This window comes from Callorhinus ursinus, unplaced genomic scaffold (assembly GCF_003265705.2).
Source record: "Callorhinus ursinus isolate GAN/ISIS: 27379988/994484 unplaced genomic scaffold, GSC_fseal_2.0 scaffold11, whole genome shotgun sequence".
NCBI lineage: Eukaryota > Metazoa > Chordata > Mammalia > Carnivora > Otariidae > Callorhinus > Callorhinus ursinus.
Window position 1 is genome coordinate 16,210,127 of NW_027397073.1, and position 22,845 is coordinate 16,232,971.

The window sequence follows — 22,845 nt, forward strand, 5'->3', positions numbered from 1 at the left end:
CTGTGTCTCTTTCTGTCAAGTAAATAAATAAACTTTAAAAAATAAAATAAAAAACTAAAATCCTCTGCTGATGTTATAAAGCAACTGGCATAAGAAGTCAACTAAAATAAAAGCATGGCTGATAGAAGAGACACAAAAAAATGCACAATAGTTACTCAAAAATTTCTTTTACACAATTGCTATTTTAAAAAGTTTTAAAATTATAAATACATGTTTAAAAAATTCAAATATACAGAATGAACAGCTGCACAGTTGAATATGGAAGCCACTAGCTGCACGTCCATTGCTCCATTACCACCACAGGGCTAGGGGTTGGCACACCCTGAGTGCACGCACACACAGCGTCCGCACAGAAGGCCCGTCGGACAGTTCACTGGTTATTGCTCTACAGTAACCATAATTAAGCACTAGTATATAAATGGCTGATTATTATAAAAGTTCTGTATACATTCTGGATACAAGTACCTTATCAGACATAATTTTCAAAAACTCTCCCATTCTGTGGGTTGTCTTTTCACTTTCTTGACGGTGTTCTTTAAAACATGAAAGTTCATTCTGAGCAAGTCCAATTTATTTTCTTTGTTGCTTGTGCATTTGGTGTTGTATGTAAGAAACCATTACTTGGTCCAAGGTCACAAAGACTTGCTTGTATGTTCTTTTGTCAGTTTTACAGCTGTAGCTCTTACATTTAGGTAGGTGATTCATCTTGGGCTGAAATCTGTGAGGAGGGGAATCCTTTAGCATGTGGCTTTACAGTTGTCCTAGGACTATTTGTTGAAAAGATTACTCTTATTGAATGCTTTGGCAGTCTTGTCAAATATCAATTGATCATAAACATTATAGGCTTATTTCTGGATTCTCGGTTATATTTTATATTCCCTTAATCCATGTTTCTTTATGCTAGTATCACTATCTTGGTTACTGTAGCTTTGTAGTTAAGTTTTGCAATTGGTTAAGTGTGAGTCTTCCAACTTTGTTCTTTTTCAAGATTATTTTGGCTTTTGTATTTTCCATGTGAATTTTATCAGTTTGTATTTCTGTATGAATTTTATCAGTTGGTCAATTTTTGCAAACAAGCCAGCTGGGATTTTGACAGGAACTGCAGTAACCCTGTGGAGCAATTTGGGGAGCATGTTCATTTTAACAATGTAAAGTCTTCCAATCCATGAACAAAAATGTATTTGTTTATTTAGGTCTTAATTTCTTTCAACAATGTTGCATAGTTTTTATTCATCTTGATGCTATTGTAAATAGAATTTTTAAAAATCTCAATTTCAGAACATTCACTGCTGACAGAAATAAAGCTGATCTTTGTATACTGATCTTGTATCTATCCTGTAGCCTGGTGAACTCATTTAGTTTTTAAATGAATTTCTTAGAATTTTCTATCTACTAAGATTATGCCATCTGTGAATACATAGTTTTACTTCTTTTCCAGTATGGTTGACTTTTCTTTCTTTTCCTTGCCTAATTGCCCTGGCTAGAAACTCAAGTACAATGTTGAATAAAAGGGGTGAGAGTGAACATCCTTGTCTTGTTCCTGATTTTGGGGACAAGGACATTCAGCAGTCTGTTGCCAATAATGATGTTGAGTGTGGACTTTTTGTAGATGCTCTTTATCATATTGAGGAATTTCCATTTTATTCCTAGTTTGTTAGGTATTTTTATCATGAAAGGGTGCCGAATTTTATCAAATGTTCTTTCTGCAACTGTTAAGACAATTAAATTGTCCTAAATTTTGTCCTTTATGAACATGGGACAATTGATTCTTATTTATGAGTCTGTATTTATGAATTTACCAATTTATTTGTAAAATTTGTTTGTAGTCCCCAAATCAAAACTGTCACCATGGGGATGCCTGGGTGGGTCTTGTTAAGTGCTTGCCTTCGGCTCAGGTCATGATCCCAGGGTCCTGGGATGGAGCCCCGCATCGGGCTCCCTGCTCCGGAGGAAGCCTGCTTCTCCCTCTCCCACTCCCCCTGCTTGTGTTCCCTCTCTCGCTGTGTCTGTCAAATAAATAAAATCTTAAAAAAAAAAAACCCCAAAACTGTCACCACTTTTATGATCATTCATAGATATGTGCAGACCCACGAAAATTTTGAGTTTCCCCATATGCATCTTCCCAGTGGGGGTGAACAAGACAATGCTTCTGCCTTCCTGTTTCAGCCCCCACCCCCAGACATGACCAGAAGATGGGGGGGCGGAGGCAGGGCTGTGTAAGCTTTGGCTCTGGGAGCAGTCGGACGGGTATGAATCCCAATTCTGGTAGTAATTAGTGGGGTGGCGTGGCCTCAGAAAGGTCACTTAATGTTTCTGAACCTCATTTTCTCTTTTGTAAAATAAAACAGTATACCAGGATAAATTTTCAGGATTTAAGATTATAATCTATTTGAGATATGAATACACACACATTTCCCCTAGGAGCAATGGCTCTGCATTCACTAGTTCAGTATTCATAGTGACTTCCTAGACTATAACTACTGTGAATAATGAGAATCGTTTGCAGATGACATTGATTTTTGGATGTTAAACAAACCTTGCATTCCTGGGACAAATCTTACTTGGTCATGGTATATAATCCTTTTTTTGCTAGTTGCTAGACTCAGTTTGCTAGTATTTTGTTGATGGCTTTTGAGTCTCTTCATAACAGATACTGATCTTTTTTTTCTTGTGATGTCTTCACCTGGTTTTGTATCAGGGTAATACTGGCTTCATAAAATGAGTTGGGAAGTGTTCTCTCTCCTTCCATTTTTGAGGAGAGTTTGCAAAGGACTGGTGCTAATTCTTTAAATGTTTGGTAGAATAGAGCAGTGAAGCCATTTGGGCCTGGTATTTCCTTTGCAGAACGTTTTAAAATTACTAATTCAATATTTTTGTTATTGGCAGTTGCCTTTTTAACTTGCTTTAGGTAGGACAAAAGGTGGTAAGATTATCTCTTAAGGCCAGTAAAATTCATTAAGAAAATGTTATCAAGGAAGACATATCCAGTGTTTGTAAGATTCAATCACCAGCTGCCAAGATCATCCAGTAGCAGAGTTATCCTGCTGTCTTGCTCTAACAGAGACAAATATTTCATCACCTCTCCATGTGCCTTCATGACCTTAGGAACAAGAAACTTCAGCCTGTTCTACATAAGATGTATATACAAACATCTTAACTGACACTCACAGTAAAGTCCTATAATCACAAATTAAAGTTTGTACATTTCTAGATTATATACAGACATGCATATTTACATATTATCTTTAAATCTATCTACAAACATAATACCTATCTCAGAACCTGTCGGGATGGCAGTGTGTAGTGGAATAAACACTGGAACAGAAATCTGGAGGTCTCAGTTCTGGGGCCAGCTCTAACGTAAACAAGATGCCTCAATCTGTTTCTCCCACTGATGAAACTAGGTTAAGCCTGATGATCACCAAGGTTTTTTTTCCTGATTCTAAAAATACAAGTGACTTACTTACAATGCCATTCCCATTGTACTTACTTCAGGGTGCTCAAAATGAAAATATTTTTGCTATAAACATATACATATCCATCCTTCATTCTTACAGAACAAATCAACCAATTCACCAACTCTTAGAACAAGGAGGAAGTCTGTGGGTAATATAATTCCAACACCTCAAGGTCCTGGGTTTGCCAGGAAATACCATTACTAAACTTCTCTCTGTACAAATACGTGTATTTGCTTTTTCATAATGCCTCTCTTCATGTCAGTACTGTTGCATACGAGGCTTCTAGAAATTACAATAACTTCCAAAAACAAGGTCACTTTTCAGAAATCCGGAGCCCCTCAGAGAGACTGAATGGCATGTCATCAGTTGTCTCCACCGGCACGTTGCTCCTACCAAACTGGCATGGATAATGGTGGGTGTGGTGACTTGAAATAAATGCATCTGCCATCCGGCTGCAGTGACAGCCATCTGACGGCAAGACGTTACTGGAGTTACCAAGATGCGAATGGTAAACACCATGGAATGAGTCTTGAGTTGAGTGGTAATGGCCGGCTCCCGCTGAGGTGGATGCCGAGCTCTGGTAAGGGCCATTACACATAATACAAGTTTGGAAGCAAGTCTTCCTGCCCAAACCTCGGTGAATGTCCAGTTTGGCAATGAGGGGTTTCCCAACATTCACCTCCTGCTTCTCCTCTACGGTATCTTCCAATCCTGAGTACTGATATGACAGGCAGACTGTGAAGATCAGATGTTCCTGAAAAGGAAAAGAATTATTTTTATCAACTGTGAAAGCATATCAATCTTAGAGTAATACTGACAAATACAAATACACACGTGATCACAAAACAACACACACTCTCACTCCCCTTTCCCAGGTTCCAAATCCTCAAGGCTCGTTTACACCTTCCCCACACGAAGAAAGGCCAGCTATAATCACCTTCCCTTTCCCTCATCCAGTACTTAAAGTTCCTGCTACTGACAGTAGCCAGAATCACAGAGATCTTGTACTGTATTCCAGATGAACAGTTTAAAGGCATTTTCCAAGTAGTGGGGTTTGGGAAAATTACCCTTCCCTATTAGTGGAGATGGAGAATGATCCTTTAATGAAAAAACCTGGCTTTACACCTAGGCCAAAAGTTTAGCTGTTTTATTTATTTTTTATTTTTTTATTTTATTTTATTTTAAAAGATTTTATTTATTTATTTGACAGAGGGAGACACAGCCAGAGAAGGAACACAAGCAGAAGGAGTGGGAGAGGGAGAAGCAGACTCCCGCTGAGCAGGGAGCCCGATGTGGGGCTCGATCCCAGGACCCTGGGACTATGACCTGAGCCGAAGGCAGACGCTTAACGACTGAGCCACCCAGGTGCCCCAAAGTTTAGCTGTTTTAAAAAACATGAAATAATAATCCACAGTCCTAGGTGGAGAAGTATAACTGAATCACATCACAGGGTTATTTCAAAGACAAAGGAGTAACAGCTAAGATTAGCTGTAAACAGGGTGACAATAGTCTGTTTTTTGTTCCTTAACTAGGAAATGATTATTTGAAGGTGCGAAGGTATTTAAAAGCAGACTATGCTCCTTATCTCTAACTTTTCAACAATATGGAGAGTAATCACATGTACTCTCACAGAAAAATCCTCAGGCCATCACCAGGGACAGAAGAGAGTATGACAAGGGTCACTGATAAGACTGTGTATCACTTATCTCTACTTCAATTTAATAACCAATGAAGCAGTTCATCTATAAACTAATACAACTGTCACATGCCAAAATGCATTTTCACTTTCATAAAGTCAGTAGTTAATAAACAGGAAAAGCATTAACCTTTAATTTTTGCAGTGAACTGAGCCTGGTGTAGAGGCAATGCTTGGGAAGATCCTTAGATACTAAATAGCTGCCAGTTTCTTCAGGCGTCCCTTTATTTGCATCTTTTGGATCAATATCTAAGTCCTGTGAAAATCAGTGGATGTTATTAATGTAATCAATTAAAGTCACAACATTGTCTATGATAGTAAAATATCTTAACAGGTATTGTCCTCTTATGAATTTTGGCCTCAATAGGTAAGCCCTTAGACAGGACTAAAGAAATAATAAAAACAACATTTTAGAGTGTAACAGGAATTCCAAATTCTGCACAGATACACTTAAAAAGTTAGCTCTGCAAGGTTAGTTACTTTCAAACTACCCCCACAAACACTTCTTAATCCTCTCAAGCTACCTTTTAAGTTCCAGCCCCATTAGACTGTGACCCCTGGATTCTCTCCCTGCTCACTCATTACTTTTGGGAAGGTGCAGGCGGATTTATATGATTCATATATTTAAAAAGAATAAATGGACATGTACAGGCAGTCCTTCCCTTTTCCTTCTCTAAGAGCCAACCCCTGGGTAAGAGCGGGAGATGTGTTCTGAAAGTCTGAGAGAAGGCCTCAAGCTCTACCCTGCCCAATGCCCAGGAGGCCCCTCTGAGTCCAGCGCTGTTATGGCTGGTAGACAGACCTGTCTAATTCTGGGGTTCAGTGCTGGACCATCTGCTCTCATACTAAACAATGTCTTCCATGAAGTCTTTATCAGTAGCAAAGGTGATGTTCTGGATTTGTCTCACTCCTTGCTTACTTCTCAATTTACTACACTCAATGTAGGAAAGAGGGGTATATTTATTGGCTTCTTTAGGCCAACATGAAATAAATATCATATCTTAATTTACGGAAAAACAGAACTAAATTTCTATGCTTCCAATATACTACCATGTTACTGCTTAATATTCGATATCCTACTTAGGGTAAAGGAAATTAAAGGCTTCTTTCCTGGGTGAACTTTAGACATTCCTAAATTTGATAAATTTAAGGTATTTTAGGGATTAGTTTTTAAATATTTTGACCATTGTTACTAAAATACAAATATTTATATAAATGGAAGATAGAGGTATTCATATTTCCTTTAAATTTACCATCAACTTTAAGTTTCCAAATGTTTAGTCTTTAGTAAGTGAGGCTACACTGTGCTATTTTGGATAAAAGAAGAAAGGGGCTTCTTACAAGAGGAAAATCAGTGACGTAGGCGTCGCACGTCAGCACGTCGGGTGGCTTGTGGACTATGCTCGTGTAGATTACCATGACGTTGGAGAACTCGGCAGCAAACCCCAGCTGAATCTGAACACCGCACTGGAATTTAAGACACATACTTTCTGGGAGTTCTGAAAAAGAACAAAAAGAACAACTTACAAATAATCCCTTGAGGAGCGCTTTGGTAAGTTTTCTGTTAAGCAACAGACAATTGTTCTTTATGGGGGAAAACAACAGTGAGAGCTTTTGCTTTCGCTTAAAAATGTTCTATAACTAACACATTGTTCAAAGGCACACACACACATACGCACGCACGCAGGCATGCATGCACTTAAAGAAAAAGTCCCATATTCTGCTGGTCAAGCAAATAAAAATCTTTCATTTACTATTTCCTTCCAGTTCTCGTCCCTCTGCATATGTAATTTTTACAGTGGTAATCAAAAGTACCCATATAATTGTAGATAAATTTTCACTGTTGCCTCAGTCTTCATGAAAATAGTTTTTAATAAAGCATAATGTCACTGAGTATTTGTTACTCTGAACAATTCCACTACTCTTGAATATCTGTAATATTTCTGGGTTTTATTATTTTTCTATTATAGTCAGTATTTCTTATACATATGTACTTAATGCTTAAAGATTATTAGATATAGCTGCTCGATGGTGCCTCACACATGTGACATTCTCCATTTACATAGAATATAGATTTCACCATAACATTTCCAAAATGAAGTAATATTAATTTTCAAAGTGTTTACCTAGTTGATGGGATTAAAAAGGAAAAACTACACTATCATAATTTTAATTTTATTTTCTCTAATTACTACTTAAGCTTACCATTTTCTATATTTATTTCTTAATATATTCTCAATTGTGCAGGCTGAATTTGCATCCTTTGATGATTAACTGAGGGAGTTTTTTTGTTTTTTTTTAAGATTTTATTTATTTATTTGACAGAGACAGTGAGAGAGGGAACACAAGCAGGGGGAGTGGGAGAGGGAGAAGCAGGCTTCCCGCTGAGCAAGGAGCCCGATGTGGGACTGGATCATGACCTGAGCTGAAGGCAGACACTTAACCATCTGAACCACCCAGGTACCCCTAACTGAGGGAGTCGTAATGTTTTTCCTTTTACCATTTTGCATGAGCTCTTTAACATAAAAAATGCCAAATCTGTTACCAAAAAAAAGTGCTCTCTTTCCAAACTACTCCACATCTCTAGAGCCTGTTTGCCTTTGGTAAGGTGACATTTACCCATATCTAAAAGATAAGAAATAAGTATTATCTTAAGACCACAATGTTTTCATTATGTTTTAAATATTTAGGCCACAAACTCTTCTGCAAATGCGGTTATGTTCTGAGTATCACTCATTCACTCACTCACTCACCAACTATTTTACTGAACACCTACTATGTGCCAGGCATGGTTCAAAGTAATGAGCAAACAGAAAAATATTGGACCAGCCCACGTCTAAAGTTTTTTTTTTTAATTTGAAGATCTAATTGGCTTTATTAGGCAATTCATGAATTGGGCAGCATCTCATCCACCAAGTAAAGAGATGCTCCCTTAGTTTCATTTCATAAAAGGTTTTTTTTACTATTGATCTTTACCACCATGATTTTGTTACACTTGTTGTTTAGAGATTTTTTAAAGGAAAAGAATCAATTTCAATTATTTATCCAATTATCTGGAAAGCCAAGACAATATATTTATGGCATTTTATATTTTAATGTGCTTAAACATATTTAACCAAAAATATATTTTAGAGAACAGACTATTATGAAAAGAAAGACATTATATAGAAGTTCACCAAATACAATTTTCAATTATCTACAATAAGGGATTTACAGATATTTGGGACTCACAGAAAATCCAAAATCTTCATTTCAGTCAATAATTTAAACTTACCTTTTCACCAAATCACATAGAATTACCAAAGGTAATTAAGTTATAGATATGATTTCCACCTCGCCTTCTCTTTTCTTGCTCACCGACTCACTTATTCAGGAGTTGAAAAGAGAGAATACTCAGTAATACTGATGAGCATATAGTATTTACTGACCAGCATGCTTGTCTCTTTACATGTGTGATCGCATTCAATACCAACAACCCTCCCAAGTATTATTTCTTGTCCACATTTATATATAACATGTTTATCAAGTGGTAGAGACAGGATCAGAACCCAGGCCTGTCTGATTTTTCAAATAGCATACTTCCAACAGCTCACAATATAATAAAATCTAAGGGAATGTATATTAGATAAGTTGTTTAGTTTTGGGTTTCCCCACCAGGCTAAAATGTTTTCACTACAAAATTGAGAGGAAAACTATTTATCCAGGAGGAAAAAAACTTCCTTCGTGATTTAATACAGCATGTTATAGAAAAACCCCATTAAGAACCAGGCTTCACCGTACCATGTGCTTTGGCCCACTGCAGATTCCGTACCAGAGACTCCGCAGAATACGCTGTTCCCTGAATTGGGTCAGTAAGCGCTCTCTTTTCAGACAAGCTACTCCGAATCTCTAGAGCCTGTTTGCCTTTGGTAAGGTGACATTTACCCATATCTAAAAAATAAGAAGTAAGTATTAAGACCACAATCTTTTCATGTTTTAAATACTTAGGTCAAGAACTCTCCTGCAAATCCAGTTATGTTCTCAGTATCACTCACTCACTCAACAACTATTTTACTAACACGTTCTATTATGTGCCAGGCAAGGTTCAAAGTAATGAACAAACAGAAAAATATTGGGCCAGGCCACTTCTAAAGACCCCTCTTTTAGCTTCTATCTTCTATAATTCTATTATCACATCCCTAATATTCTAAGCCTTAAAATTCACAAAGAACTGAAAGTATACTTATTTTTTTATTTTTATTTTTTATTAAAGATTTTATTTATTTATTCATGAGAGACAGAGAGAGAGAGAGAGAGGCAGAGGGAGAAGCAGGCTCCCAAGGAGCAGGGAGCCCGATGCGGGACTCGATCCCAGGACCCTGGGATCATGACCCGAGCCGAAGGCAGATGCTTAACCATCTGAGCCACCCAGGCGCCCTACTTTTTATTTTTTAAGATTTTCATTTATTTGAGAGAGAGAGAGAGAACAAGCGGGGGTGGGGAAGGGAGAGAGAAAGCAGCAGGAAGCCTGACATGGGGCTCGATCCCAGGACCCGGAGATCATGACCTGAGCCAAAGGCACTTAACCAACTGAGCCACCCCAGGCACCTCTGAAAGTATATTTCTTTACTGAAAGAGTAGCCATGATAATTTTATGTCTACACTCTGTTGAGAAATACATGTATCTAGTAAACAAATGACTACTTATCTATGAAAAAGGTAAGATTTCATGCCATCTTTACCTCAGATATTTTTATTTTAAGAAAGGAAATAATGTGTTATAAACATTGATATGGCTAAAGCACCACCACTCCTCTCCCCCAACTCAAAATAACCACTATCCAATGTAGTATATATATTCCCATGCATATTTTAATTTTCACTCAGGCACAGGCACTGGCAAGTAGTGTATGCTAATGTTTTAGGTTTTTTGTTTTTTTTTTTTTTAAGATTTTGTTTATTTGCGAGAGAGAGCAATAGAGAGCATGGGCTGGGGAGGAGAGGGAGAAGCAGGCTCCTCGCCGAGCAGGGAGCCTGATGCGGGGTTTGATTGCAGGACCCTGGAAACATGACCCGAGCTGAAGGTAGACGCTTAACTAACTGAGCCACCCAGGCGCCCCCTAATGTTTTAGGTTTTGAACTTAACAAAAATGTTACGCTACATGCATGCTCTGTAATGTGTTTTCATTCAACATGTTTTAGGCAAAGACTTGTGACTATTGATAAATGTCAATTTAAATTTACAAAGCCATATATATATCATATCTTTCATATGAACAAATTACAGTTTCTCTTACTTCTGTATATATTATTATTAATAAATAACGTTATAAAGTAATAATATCTGGTCTTTGGTATGTAGTTACTAATATCTGGAAAAAAAAGAGATAAAACTAAGATTCTTAAATAGAAGAATCTATTCTTAAATAGAAGCCAAATATAAAAACCAGATAAAAGCAGAACTTTTCCGGTTGAAGCAGGATGGTGGGGGGAGGTCAAAGCTCTGGCTGTCTAAGTTAAATGGGAAAGTGGTTAAGTCAGGTGATCCAGCTAAAAGATCTACACTGATAAAAACATGAAAATAAACAGTGACTCACAGCTCTTAGTGAAACACTCGCATACCTTATACTCCACCTGCCATCTTTGGAACACCCATGAAACTCCATTTCTCATGGGCTGGTTTGCAAAAGGACTGTCTTTTGGCATGGCTTTTAAAATGGCATTTCAAAAGATATCTGGCAGTCTATCGGGATAATAGGATATGTACTTTGTTTGGCACCTGACAGGAGCATAACATCATCCCGAGAAGGAAAGAGAACAGAAGGAAATGGAAGACATGATGTTAGCCCTCTAGGGTCATGTCCTGAAAGCAGAATTTAAAAACCATTAAGTCCATCAAGAAACAAATGAACCCAGCCTTTTCCGCCCGAGTCTCAAAATTTCTGCAAGGTTGGATCTGTCTGATCCTGGGAGAGGCTGCTCTCTGGACAAAGTTTTCTGCAAACAAGCTGACAGGGGTGCACCAGGCACGAGGCACAGAGCTGAGGATGAAGCTTTACTGATTTCAGCCTTGCCCGGGACCAGCCTTGCAGCTCGAGTCTTGCTGTACTGATGGCACAAAGCTCAGTCACCAGGGAGACAAGGAGGAAGGAATGAAACAGGAGTGCTGTGGAACGTTCTAGAAAAAACTGTTTTATAAAAATAAATACTAACTCCAAACCTGCACAGTAACAGTAGGAATAAAATAATTACCAGAGAACCCTGAGTAACTTTCTCTTTTTTATTTTACCTTCTGCAACTTCATCCAGTAACACAGTAATTTTCTTGTCTTCTAATAATCTATCTTTTAAAAATTTCATGAAAATTCCATTTGCCAACCCAGAATGCTGGATTTCAAAAGCTTCTGCTCCTTGACACCTTAAACACAGCAAAAAGACAAATTTTTAAAAAGTAAACACTTGCCACATGGAGCTTGTGTAAATACTGATGAGCCTCATCTGCTTCTCTGCCTCTTGCATGACACCCTCATTACAGAGCTGATCTTTAAGCAGGAACTAAATGCTCTGGGGCTTAGTAAAAAAAAATGCCAAGACATGAGGAGCTAAAGTCAATTATTTAACTCATTTATCATTTCAAGAATATCAAGGATGAAAATTTATGCCTACATTTCTATGGATATATCTAGGCTTCTAATCTATAATCAAAAAGAAGTCATCGAAAAATGAAGGTATCTCGAACAGGAATGTAAAACTTCCTTACGTGGCATATCCAAACACAATATTGGCGGTGACTTTTAGAGCATCCAAGATTGGGATGGTGTCATCATAGTCATTTCTATTTAAAAGGGAGGAGGAAGAAGGACAGATACAAATGTGAAAAAAGTTAAACAGCATTTTAAAGAGAGCTTAAGTAATAATACAATGGAAAATCTGGTAACACCATTCTATTATACATAATTTAAGATTATAGATTCAAAATTCCTTTATCAAATCAGGTACATATTTGCTCCAAATAATCTAGAGTTCCTCTGCTGTTGAGCCAGCAGACAGTCACACCATCTTTTCTCTGGTTAGCTTTAAAACTGGAGTTATATCTGAACTCTAGCACTGGTTTCTGATCGGTAAATGCTGAGCAAGCACAAAACTGTATTTCTGAGAGGAATAATCACTGGTTCTGTTTCTTAGTAACCCAGTGACAAACAGCTGGGATCCAAACCTTCAAACACCTGGTCTGGCTACAGTTTCTGTATCTGCGAGACCAGGACTTACAGAGGCCCCACCTCTATGGGTGCTGTTTCTGTCAATTCCTGGAGAAATAACTGCAGTGATGACTAGAGACATCTACCGGCATTCTGAAGAGTTGAACCTTCTGGAGTATGAATAAATACCCATACCCTTTAGTTCCTCACTTTTGTTCTATAACAAATAGGAAAAAGGTTAAAGTAATTAACTACATATAGAGAAAATCTATTTCCTTCTAGTTTCCTTGTTGGTCAGTTTCAATCTCACAATTTTACAAACTCACAAGCTTGAGTGCTTCTTAGCATTCCTAGGTTTGCCTTAGATTTCACTGTCAAGGCTGATATTTACCTAACTCCGATGAGCTTTGTTTAACAAAGATGAGGCAGTTTACCTTTTCCTACACATGTCCAACAAGAACACATTAAGTCCAGTTTCTTTTTCTTGCATCAATTTCAGTATATTTTGTACACATAGACAGTTTTCAGACCTATATGGATTTGGAGCATCAACAGGGACCATAAAGCTGTTGCCAAAGTTTTCATAACCATGCCCTGCATAATATAATAATCCTGGAAAGGAAAAAAAAGGAGGTAAAAATTAATTCTAAATTGTACTCTGAACGTGCGTGTAGCACTCTTTAGAAAAAAAAACCAGACTTTGTTTTCTTCAAATTAATGCAAGCTTATTTAAGAAATACCCAATTATAAAAACAATGTTAATTAAATTTGAAGACAAGTCTTCAAATACTGTATTTTTTTTTTTAAGATTTTATTTATTTATTTGACAAGGTAAGAGAGGGAACACAAGCAGGGGGAGTGGGAGAGGGAGAAGCAGGCTTCCCGCGGAGCAGGGAGCCCAATGCTGGGCTCGATCCCAGGACCCTGGGACCATGACCTGAGCCGAAGGCAGACGCTTAACGACTGAGCCACCCAGGTGCCCCCAAATACTGTATTTTAAACCAACACTGAGATGCTGTCCTAAACTGTATTTTAATTCATAAAAATAATACACTTGTAACATATGGTGTAACATGGAATGCAGTTTTATCTCATGATGTATAACGAAGAAAAAGGCTAAAGACTTCTTCATGTGTCTCCTCCATGAGACCAGGAGCTCCCCCAGGGTAGGGACGGTATTATCTTTATCTGTGTATTCCTGGCACACAGCAGGAGCTTAGTTAAGTTTTTAACGATGAACAAATAAACACAATTCAGATGAGTAGCAATGGCAATATCCACTATAAGAAATTCCACAGGCATTTCCACACAATGTTAGTAAGGGCTATAAAAATATAAATGTAGCTTTTTTTTTTTAATTTTTATTTATTTATTTTAGAGAGAGAGAGACACAGCAAGAGAGGGAACACAAGCAGGGAGAGTGGGAGAGGGAGAAGCAGGCTTCCCGCGGAGCAGGGAGCCCGATGCGGGGCTCGATCCCAGGACCCTGGTATCATGACCTGAGCCGAAGGCAGACGCTTAAAGACCGAGCCACCCAGGCGCCCCTAAATGTAGCTTTTTCTAAGCAGAGAAGAGAAATCTAATTTCATGGATTATTTTTTCTTTTTGTTATGAGATAGAAATATCATTAATTTTCCATCTAGAGTCTCTTGAATTAATAATCTAAAATTTGGGTTTTAGTATTCCATAAATGAGTCATTATTTCTTTACTGAGAAATGATACTATAAAAACTGCACCTAACAACTCTGAAGATTTTCTTGAAGTTTGTTTTGGCTGTATAAAAACTCCCCCAGAATATCAGTATCGGCTTCCTTATAAAAATATTTGATAGAAATACTTGTGAAGACATATTCCCCTGGGCATGCAATCTCTAGGGCCCACTAACATTGCTTTCTCAGAATTCTGGATATGACGACTTCTTTCTATGGTATTCTAACGTTGACAGTAAAAAGGCGTTAGGGAACAACAGAAAAGCTAATCCTTTGTATCCATAGTCCCTATTCCTAGCAAAGAATGGGGCTCTGAACACTAAAACGACGTGCTTCATTGTTGTTGGTCTTAGATTTTCGAGACATTTCATAGAATGGAATCATTCCATACATGTCCATTCATGGTCCTAGAGGGCGGTACCCCGGTCTACTTTTCTTGGAACTCCTACTAAAATGAGAAACATGGTTCTTTCATATGTAACATTTCAAGTAAAAAATGACAAAAAGGGTGCATTCATTTATTCAGTGTGGGTTTATTTTATCTCATCTGTGCCCTGAATGAAATCATGTAGGCATTGAAAGAAATGAAAAAGAAAAGAAAGACAAAGTTCCTGCCCCAAGGAGCTTGCAACTCATTCAGTCCTGCTCATGTTGTTAAAGAACAAAGAAAGTCAGCACATAATGAAATACCATAAATTATGTGATTAAGGAAACCCAGTCCGATAGGAATAGGGTGCAGAGAGGAATCAGTGTGAGGTGAAGCAGCAGTGGGTGGCCTTGAGAGCCTGGGTGCAATCTAGAAAGGCAGAGAAAGAGCAAGGTTCATGAGAGGCAGGGAGAGCAGAAACAAACAAGGTGAGGACCAAGAATGGCAGCTCATAGAAAGGAGACCAGCCGGGCAAGGAATCCAATTATCACTGTAAATGGAAGTGAGAGTGCACTGATAGGGAGCATTTTGAAAATCATGACACAGTGAGTAGATATAATACACTAAGCAATGGAGATCAAGTAAGTGAAAAGAAAACCTGAAGAATGAGGGAAAATATTTGCAAAGCATGAATCTAAAAGGATAACCCATGTCTAGAATACATAAAAAACTCTTCAATTTGACCATAAAAAGACAAATACCCATGTAAAAAATGGGCAAAGGACCTGAATAAACATTTCTCCAAAGAGGATATACAAATGCAAATAAGTGCATGAAAAGCAGACACCACTTTGCACTTACTAGGGTGGCTATAATAAAAACACAGGCAGTGACAAGTGTTGGCAAGGATGTAGAGAAAGTGGAAACCTCATTTACTTCCGGTGGGAAAATAGAATACTTCTGGTGGGACCATACAATATACAACAAAGTGCACGCACCTTGCAAAGAGTTGAGGCAGCTCCTCAAAAAGTTAAACTCAAAATTATCATATGACCCAGCAACAGCAAACGCAATCCAATCCAAGGTACATACACCCAAGAGAACTGAAAATGTGTGTCCACACAAGAATGTGTACACGAATGTTCATAGCAATGTTATTTATAACATCCACACAGTTTAAGCAACCTAAATGTCCATCTGATGAGTGGAAATGTGGTAGACCCATACAGCAGATGACTGATTATCCAGCCATAAAAATAATGCAACAACATGAATGAATCTTGAAAACACTATGCTAAGTGAAAAAAGCCAGACACAAAAGGACACGTATGGAATGATTCCATTCTATGAAATGTCTCGAAAAGGCGAATCCATAAAGCTACAAAGTGGATGTGTTGTTGCCAGGGCTTTGGGATAAGGAGGAATGAACAGTGACTGCTAATGGACATGGGGCTTCTTTTTGAGGTGAGGAAATGTTCTGGAATTGGGTGACTGAGGCACAACTCTGTGAATATACTAAAAGCTGCTGAATTGTACGCTTCAAAAGTGTGAAATGTATACTTTTGTCAAGTACAGGTACCCCTTGGTTTTTAAGTTTGCTTCAGACCACTTGGCTTTCACGGAAGACCTACATTAGTATCTACTTTTGCTAATCAAAAGAAACCTGAAGAGGATTTTTGCTTTGACGAAAAAAGGCAAAAGCAAAAACAGCACTGAGCGTGTGTTTGCAGCGAGCACGAGCCCCATAGGGGCAGCGTGAGCAGCACTTCAGGCTCCTTCCCTGGGAACCTCCCTGGGCACCTCAGCAGCATCCCCAGCTGTGAACGGTGTCTGTGAGCCTCTGGGCTTTGTCTCCATTTGTGTCGTGCATCTGTTAGCAAGATGTGTCCTTAGATATTAGAGAAGTCTGTTTGGGTCTGGGAATGCTCTAAAATTTTTCCATACAAATGCACTCTAAGTGCTTTTTCACCGTAGGCCACTTGGGCTTATGGAAGGTATCACAGGAGTGCTCTGCGTTCCCGTAGCGGGGGACCTGCATACAAAATGGGATGGTCTTCCCCATCGGTCTGTTCACCGCTTCTGAAAGCAAGCTCTGCTTATTTCTAACCTTCATGACCCTGCTCTGGTGACTCCATCTCCTTCCCATCCACCGAGATCATGACAAATCCTCAAGGGTCTTCTCAGGCTCAGAACACTTGGCAGGTTATCGTCCAGTTTCTAGCTTTCTGACACACCTCAGGCTTGCCCCGCTCTGAAGCCCTGCAGCACCACTCTGGGACACCCTACAGTTCTTTGTAGGTTTAATTTCTTGGATAAAAATCACAATAGACATTAATCTTACACACTGGTATAGCTTTTTCATGGTTTTGAAAGCACCTTCATATACATGAACTGATTTTAATCCATATAGCAACCTTTAAATGATTTATAACCTTATTTTATTCTTGAGGAAATTAAAAAGATCAAATGATTTGCTTAAAATCATATAGGTGATAGGTATTTGGACTCAAAAAAGCATTTTTTTTCTCATTATATTAAGGGACTTATAATTTTGAGACTATAAATCATGTTATTTTCTGTATCTCCTTCAATACCTACACACTCCTTTATCTGGGCTATGGATATAATAAGAAACTCAGCACATACTTTTTGAAAATGCATTAAATTAACAGTGCAAACCAATCACGACAGAAGTAGATCTGGAAAACATTCCCTAAAGGGTCTGACTTGCAGTAGAAATGGTAGCATTTCTACAACTGGTATTACTTAAGCCAGCCAGCCAGCCAGCTTGGGGATTGCCCCCACTGTATCACGTAACTCATCTGTCTCTATCAAGACTTGTAACCTGGGAGAAGCACCAACTTCAAAGGAAGGTTCGTCCTCCATCAACCACGGAGACCTAAGAGTGGTCTGTTATTTCAATGCCGTATGTCCTCCTCTGCAATCGCCAAAACTAAGGCACTTGGAACAAAATACCTCTTGTCCATCTGAACATGATTTATGAAAAGTGTAAGCATTTTGTATCAAAGTCTACATTACATTGTGGGAGGTTTTTTTTACGTAAAATAAACTAGACCAAAGCAAGGTATTTTAAGAACTGTATCTCTAGTACTCCTTATTAATCGATTATCCCATTACTCAAGGACAGAGGCACAAAATAGGTATCTTTTAAAAAAATGACAAAAATTTTTAACATGGTTAGAAATACAATCCTATCAATTAGACTCTTAGGGAATTTTATTTCTTGGGAACATGATTTCCAAGAATATAGTTTATTACAGATATGTATTCTTGTCTACAGAGAAAAGAATCGCTTCAGTGGAAGACTGTCCCACTGGAGCTGCGCTGCAGGGCATCTAGCACAGTGCTCTGATGAGGACCACGGCCACCATCTCAACATACACAGCTCCTCCTCTGTGCCAGGCCCTGTTTGAATAAAGTGCTTTAATTATCCAGTAATCACCTCCTATAATCCTCATGACATATTTCTCATAACCAGGGAGGTAGTATTATCATCTCCCTTTTATAGATGGAAACACTGAGACACTGACGAATAGATGACAGAGCCAGAATTTGGATGCTGGCCAGGTCAAACACCGTGTTCCCACAGCACTGTCTCTTAATAATCTACTGCTGCTTTTCTAGGGACCTTTGCTCTAGAAAATACAAAACGTCAGCGTACTGGTTTTTCATGGCTTCACTACACTTTTTATTTTTAATTAAATTTTTATTGTTATGTTAATCACCATACATTACATCATTAGTTTTTGATGTTACACTAACATTTTAAAAACTCCTTTTTTTCAAATGAACTCTTGGGCTGAACCTTAATATATTAATGACATATGAAAGCCGGGTTTCTCTAATTGAGGCCTGAAGTGGAATGCCACCTGGTTCAAATCTCCCATCTAAAGATGAAGGAAAAATGGAATTCAGGAAATTACAACAATAGCCACAATACTTTTAGCGGGCCATTTTGTCTTATTTATTCTGCAATCACCTCATTTTATGTTAAGTTTACCCACTTCATAAATCCTTTTTGGCTTATGAAACTTAACTAACTTGGTTCTAGTTATACACTGGTCAGCAGAAAGGCCAGAGCGTTGGACATGAACGAGCTTACTTGAGGCCTCCTGCTTCACCACTCAGCTCTGCTGAGCCGAACGACTCTTCTAGAGTAAATAAGGCTTTTGCCATATTCTGACCAGACTCCTTCAATATCCTTCTCCCCAAAAGCACAGCGAAGCTGCCGCAAGCGATGAATATAGAAAGGCACCAGGAAGGGGGAGATATCGAGCCAAAGAGTTACTCTCTATCGTAGCCATCTACATATAATAACTGGAAATCTTTACCTTCATTTGTCTGTAAGGAGATATAGTAGAAATCAGTTATTCCTGCTCTTAGAGTGTTTTATATATTTTAAAAGTGAATTACCTATTTTCTGTTCTGTTGCAGTTTTTGCTTCTTCTACAAACCCACGGGCAACAGGATATAAAAGGGCATAAACTTGAGTGTCTGTGCTTTCCACATCTAAAGCTGTTCATGCTGGAATTCCTCCAGCTCTGCCTCGGCCTCTCCCACCCAGCAGGATATTACCCGTGACCTGGGGCTGCCAACTGGAGGTAAAGGCACAGTGCAGGAGGAGGGTCCTCACCCTCAGGCCTCTACCACACTTTTATGCATTTAATGCAGGTGTGCCTGATGTTTGGGGTATTCACAAAACTTTAAAATATAATGCAGTCACCCTGTTAAGACACAAATCAGTAGGATTTAAAAGGCTTCTAGCTTCCTTCAGCTCCCATTTTGCTTTAATATGCTTTTATATTCTGTACTCCAAGATGATGTTTTTATATTGGGGCAAAGTTTCAGCATTGGCTGAGTTGTTCTTTTTTTTTTTTTAAGATTTTTTTATTTTTTATTTGACAGCGAGAGTGAGAGAGCACAAGCAGGGGGAGCAGCAGAGGAAAAGGGAGAAGCAGGCTCGGGGGAGCAGCAGAGGGAGAGGGAGAAGTGGGCTCCCTGCTGGGGCTTGATCCCAGGACCCCAGGACCATGACCTGAGCCGAAGGCAGACACCCAACCGTCTGAGCCACCCAGGCGCCCTCAGCTCAGCTGTTCTTGCCACATACTTTTTAGTATTTCTGATTCTTGACTTTGCAGGGGCAATTAAAAGTTTTGATTTAAAAAGCCAGACAAGGGATGCCTGGGTGGCTCAGTCGGTTAAGTGTCTGCCTTCTGTTCAGGTCATGATCCCGGGGTCCTGGGATCAAGTCCTGCATTGGGCTCCTTGCTCAGTGGGGGAGGCTGCTTCTCCCTCTGCCTGTCACTCCCCCTGCTTGTGCTCTCTGACAAATAAATAAAAACTTAAAAAAATAAATAAATAAATAAAAAGCTAGACGAAGGGCTTAAAGCTACGGTGATAATGTCAGTAAGAAATGAGCATAATCAGGGGCGCCTGGGTGGCTCAGTCATTAAGCATCTGCCTTCGGCTCAGGTCATGATCCCGGGGTCCTGGGATCGAGCCCCGCATCGCACTCCCTGCTCAGGGAAATTATTAGAAATTATTGAAGTAAAATAATTTGAAAAATATAGAAACTAAACTGATACTTTCTATTTATCACTGGCATGCCTAATGACAGGCCTGAAGATGCCGCTGTGCTGGCAGTCGGCTGTGAGCACATGGTACCACCGTGCGCACACCCTGGGAGATACAGCTCAGATAATCCCACCGGCTGGCCTTTCGTGCGTGCTTCTACAAGTAACTTACCAAAGAAATTACTATGGACAGCATATTCTGGCTCTTTAAAAAATCTTTACCATAAATGTGGTGTTCTTAACATTTAAATGAGAGAATGAGAAAAACGATTATAAATTTACCATTAGAATTTTTGTGGAGGTCCACCTTTATTTAACTATGTTTGTATAGAGCTTTCATTGACAAATTGTTTTCATATGCTTCATTCACCAACATATCCTTGCTAAATTCCAGTTCCCATTAAAGGACTAGAAAATACCAGGCAATAGTCAGAAAAAGGAATAAAACATACAGAATGTACACTTGGTTCCCTTTGTACTACACACACGCACACGCACATACATGCACGCACACATACACGCACACAGCAGGACTGTACATATATGACTATACAATGTGCCATCTGGTCATTGAGCTTCACTGTACTTGAGTCTTATCAATAAAAAACAAAGTCACCTAAGGTAAGAAAGAATTCTAATAAGAACAATATTGTTTCGCTAAAACAAGAGACATAAGAGTAAAGACGTTGAGCTAATTAGTAATTCCCATGGAACTACAGAATGAAGATCAAATCCATCATTTTTACAAGAATAAAACTCTTCAGTTGGACGTATTTACCACACCCTTCTCTGATTTTTATCTCTTAACCTAACTTGTACAATGAAGAGTGGATAATTATAAAAACAAAGATTATAAATATCTTACCATACACTCCTTTGTCTAAAAGTAGTAAAAATTCATCCACAGCATTTCGCATCTCATATTCAGTAAGATCCAACAGTGAAACAACTTTGAAATCTAGTTGTCTTAACAAATTGGTCAATTCATACACATCCACCAAAGGAGCTTTAAGCTTGGGGTGCTCCCAGTAATTCATATTTCCTATCAAAAGAGCAACCTTGTCCTTTGCTGTTAAAAAAAAAAAAGAGGGGGAATTTAGAGGAGGATATAAAGATTAAAATAAAACCTATGGAAGTGGTATAATTATAAGACATATGCTTTACAAATAAGATCTCATTATTTAATTTCATTTTAGAACTATCACTTTTTATAGACCACTTTATACAGTATACTCTCCTGAGGAACACAGGTTGGTAACTGATGAAATGAAACTTACTGATGCTTTTGAGAACCAGGCAAAGGATATTTATGAGCGGCATATGAAGCGTAATGGTAACAAATATTAATACTTTTATTCAGTTAGTAAAGAAATTAACAAAGAATATTCAACTAGACTTTTAGAGCAAATTTTAAAAAGCAATGTTAGTAAATTGGGTACCCATCAAATTAGGTTCTGTTTTGCTGACAGTGGGAAGAGGCTAAAAACAAAAGAAATACCAAAAAGAGGAACAGGACGAAGTCTCACCAGAGCAAGTAAGGGGAAAACCAAAGAGGACAGAAAAGCAGGGACTTAACAAGAACTCTATCTGTATTTTTTTAGTTGATGTACTGTCTCCTTTCGGCTTCCTTAAAAAAAAAAAAAAAATCCTGTTTGGGTGACCTTAGGGATGGATATGTGAAGACCTTTTGTATGAATATCTTAACAGTTTATTTTCTGACCTTAGTGCAGAGAATTTGCTCAAAGATGTAGTCTCGTATGAGGAATTTCTGTTTTTAAGGGGCAAACAAACTCACACCTATGCCTTAGAAAGTACCAGCTAGCTTTACCACACGCAGAGCTTGTCCTGAAGTGGCTGCAGGAGGCTGATCTGGGGTGCAGTTAGTGAACGAAGGCTGGAGACGGGAGGAGCCTGTGAGGACCGCCAGTGGGGACATGCAGCCCAGGTTCTGGTCCAAACCGTGCCCGAGGCGCCAGGGAGCAGCGGACAAGCTGTAACCAGGTCCCCCGGCAGAGCCCAGCCAACTGCCTGAGGAGCCGCACGGGGCAGGATTGGGAGCTGCCGACTGACACAGGTCAGGACTAGGTAACCATCCTCTGTCACTAAACGCTGCTCAGTAGTTCCTTTATAAATTATGAAGACTACTCTCCTGAGATTGAAACAGGCATAAATAATCCCATCGCTGACTTGATGTCTGCAATATGGGGTAGAATTTCAGATGTTTCAAATCATTAAATTGATGAAAACTCTTTGGTAAAATGTCTTTTCTGACCACAGAACATTTAGGTCTAGTGTTAAGCCAGGTCTGGAGAAAAACCAGTGCCAACTCTAAAACGGGGCTCTCTCAGAGTGAAAGAAAACTCCACTTTGTGAAAAGCATCAATCCTTCTGTCATGACATCTTTATTCTACATTCACAGTCTTAGAGGCTTCTTGCAAGTTGCCTATTCCTATGAGCATATGTATTTTATTTTATTTTTAAGATTTTATTTATTCATTTTGAGAGAGAGAGAATGAGAGAGAGAGAGAGAGAGAGAGAGCAAGAGAGGGGAAGGGTCAGAGGGAGAAGCAGACTCCCCGCCGAGCCGGGAGCCCGATGCGGGACTCGATCCCAGGACTCCAGGATCATGACCTGAGCCAGAGGCAGTCGGTTAACAAACTGAGCCACCCAGGCGCCCAAGTATATATATTTTAGAAAAAAATGAAATGATACTTAAATTAGAAAATTCAGTAAAAGTCATTTCAAGGCCTACATAAATGATAATTTTTTATTCAAAAGAAAAGGTCAATTATCAAGACTATTTAAAACACAAAGATTCAGACATAAAGTTTCTACTGAACTGC

The 22,845-nt window shown here is 38.8% G+C and overlaps 1 protein-coding gene across 2 annotated transcripts in view; it reads right to left on the bottom strand.

Moving 5' to 3' along the window:
• Window positions 1-2,595: 2,595 nt before the first annotated feature.
• Window positions 2,596-22,845, bottom strand: part of MALT1 (MALT1 paracaspase) — a 57,472-nt gene continuing 37,222 nt past the window's right edge. For both annotated transcript variants that reach the window (XM_025886407.2, XM_073898116.1), the window contains 8 exons: window positions 20,868-21,071; window positions 12,766-12,943; window positions 11,893-11,967; window positions 11,423-11,550; window positions 8,935-9,084; window positions 6,496-6,653; window positions 5,285-5,410; window positions 2,596-4,212 (listed from right to left, as the gene is read on the bottom strand). In XM_025886407.2, coding sequence (XP_025742192.1) covers window positions 3,772-4,212; window positions 5,285-5,410; window positions 6,496-6,653; window positions 8,935-9,084; window positions 11,423-11,550; window positions 11,893-11,967; window positions 12,766-12,943; window positions 20,868-21,071 — 1,460 coding nt within the window. In that variant the 3' untranslated portion in view covers window positions 2,596-3,771. The remainder of the gene's footprint in view (window positions 4,213-5,284; window positions 5,411-6,495; window positions 6,654-8,934; window positions 9,085-11,422; window positions 11,551-11,892; window positions 11,968-12,765; window positions 12,944-20,867; window positions 21,072-22,845) is intronic.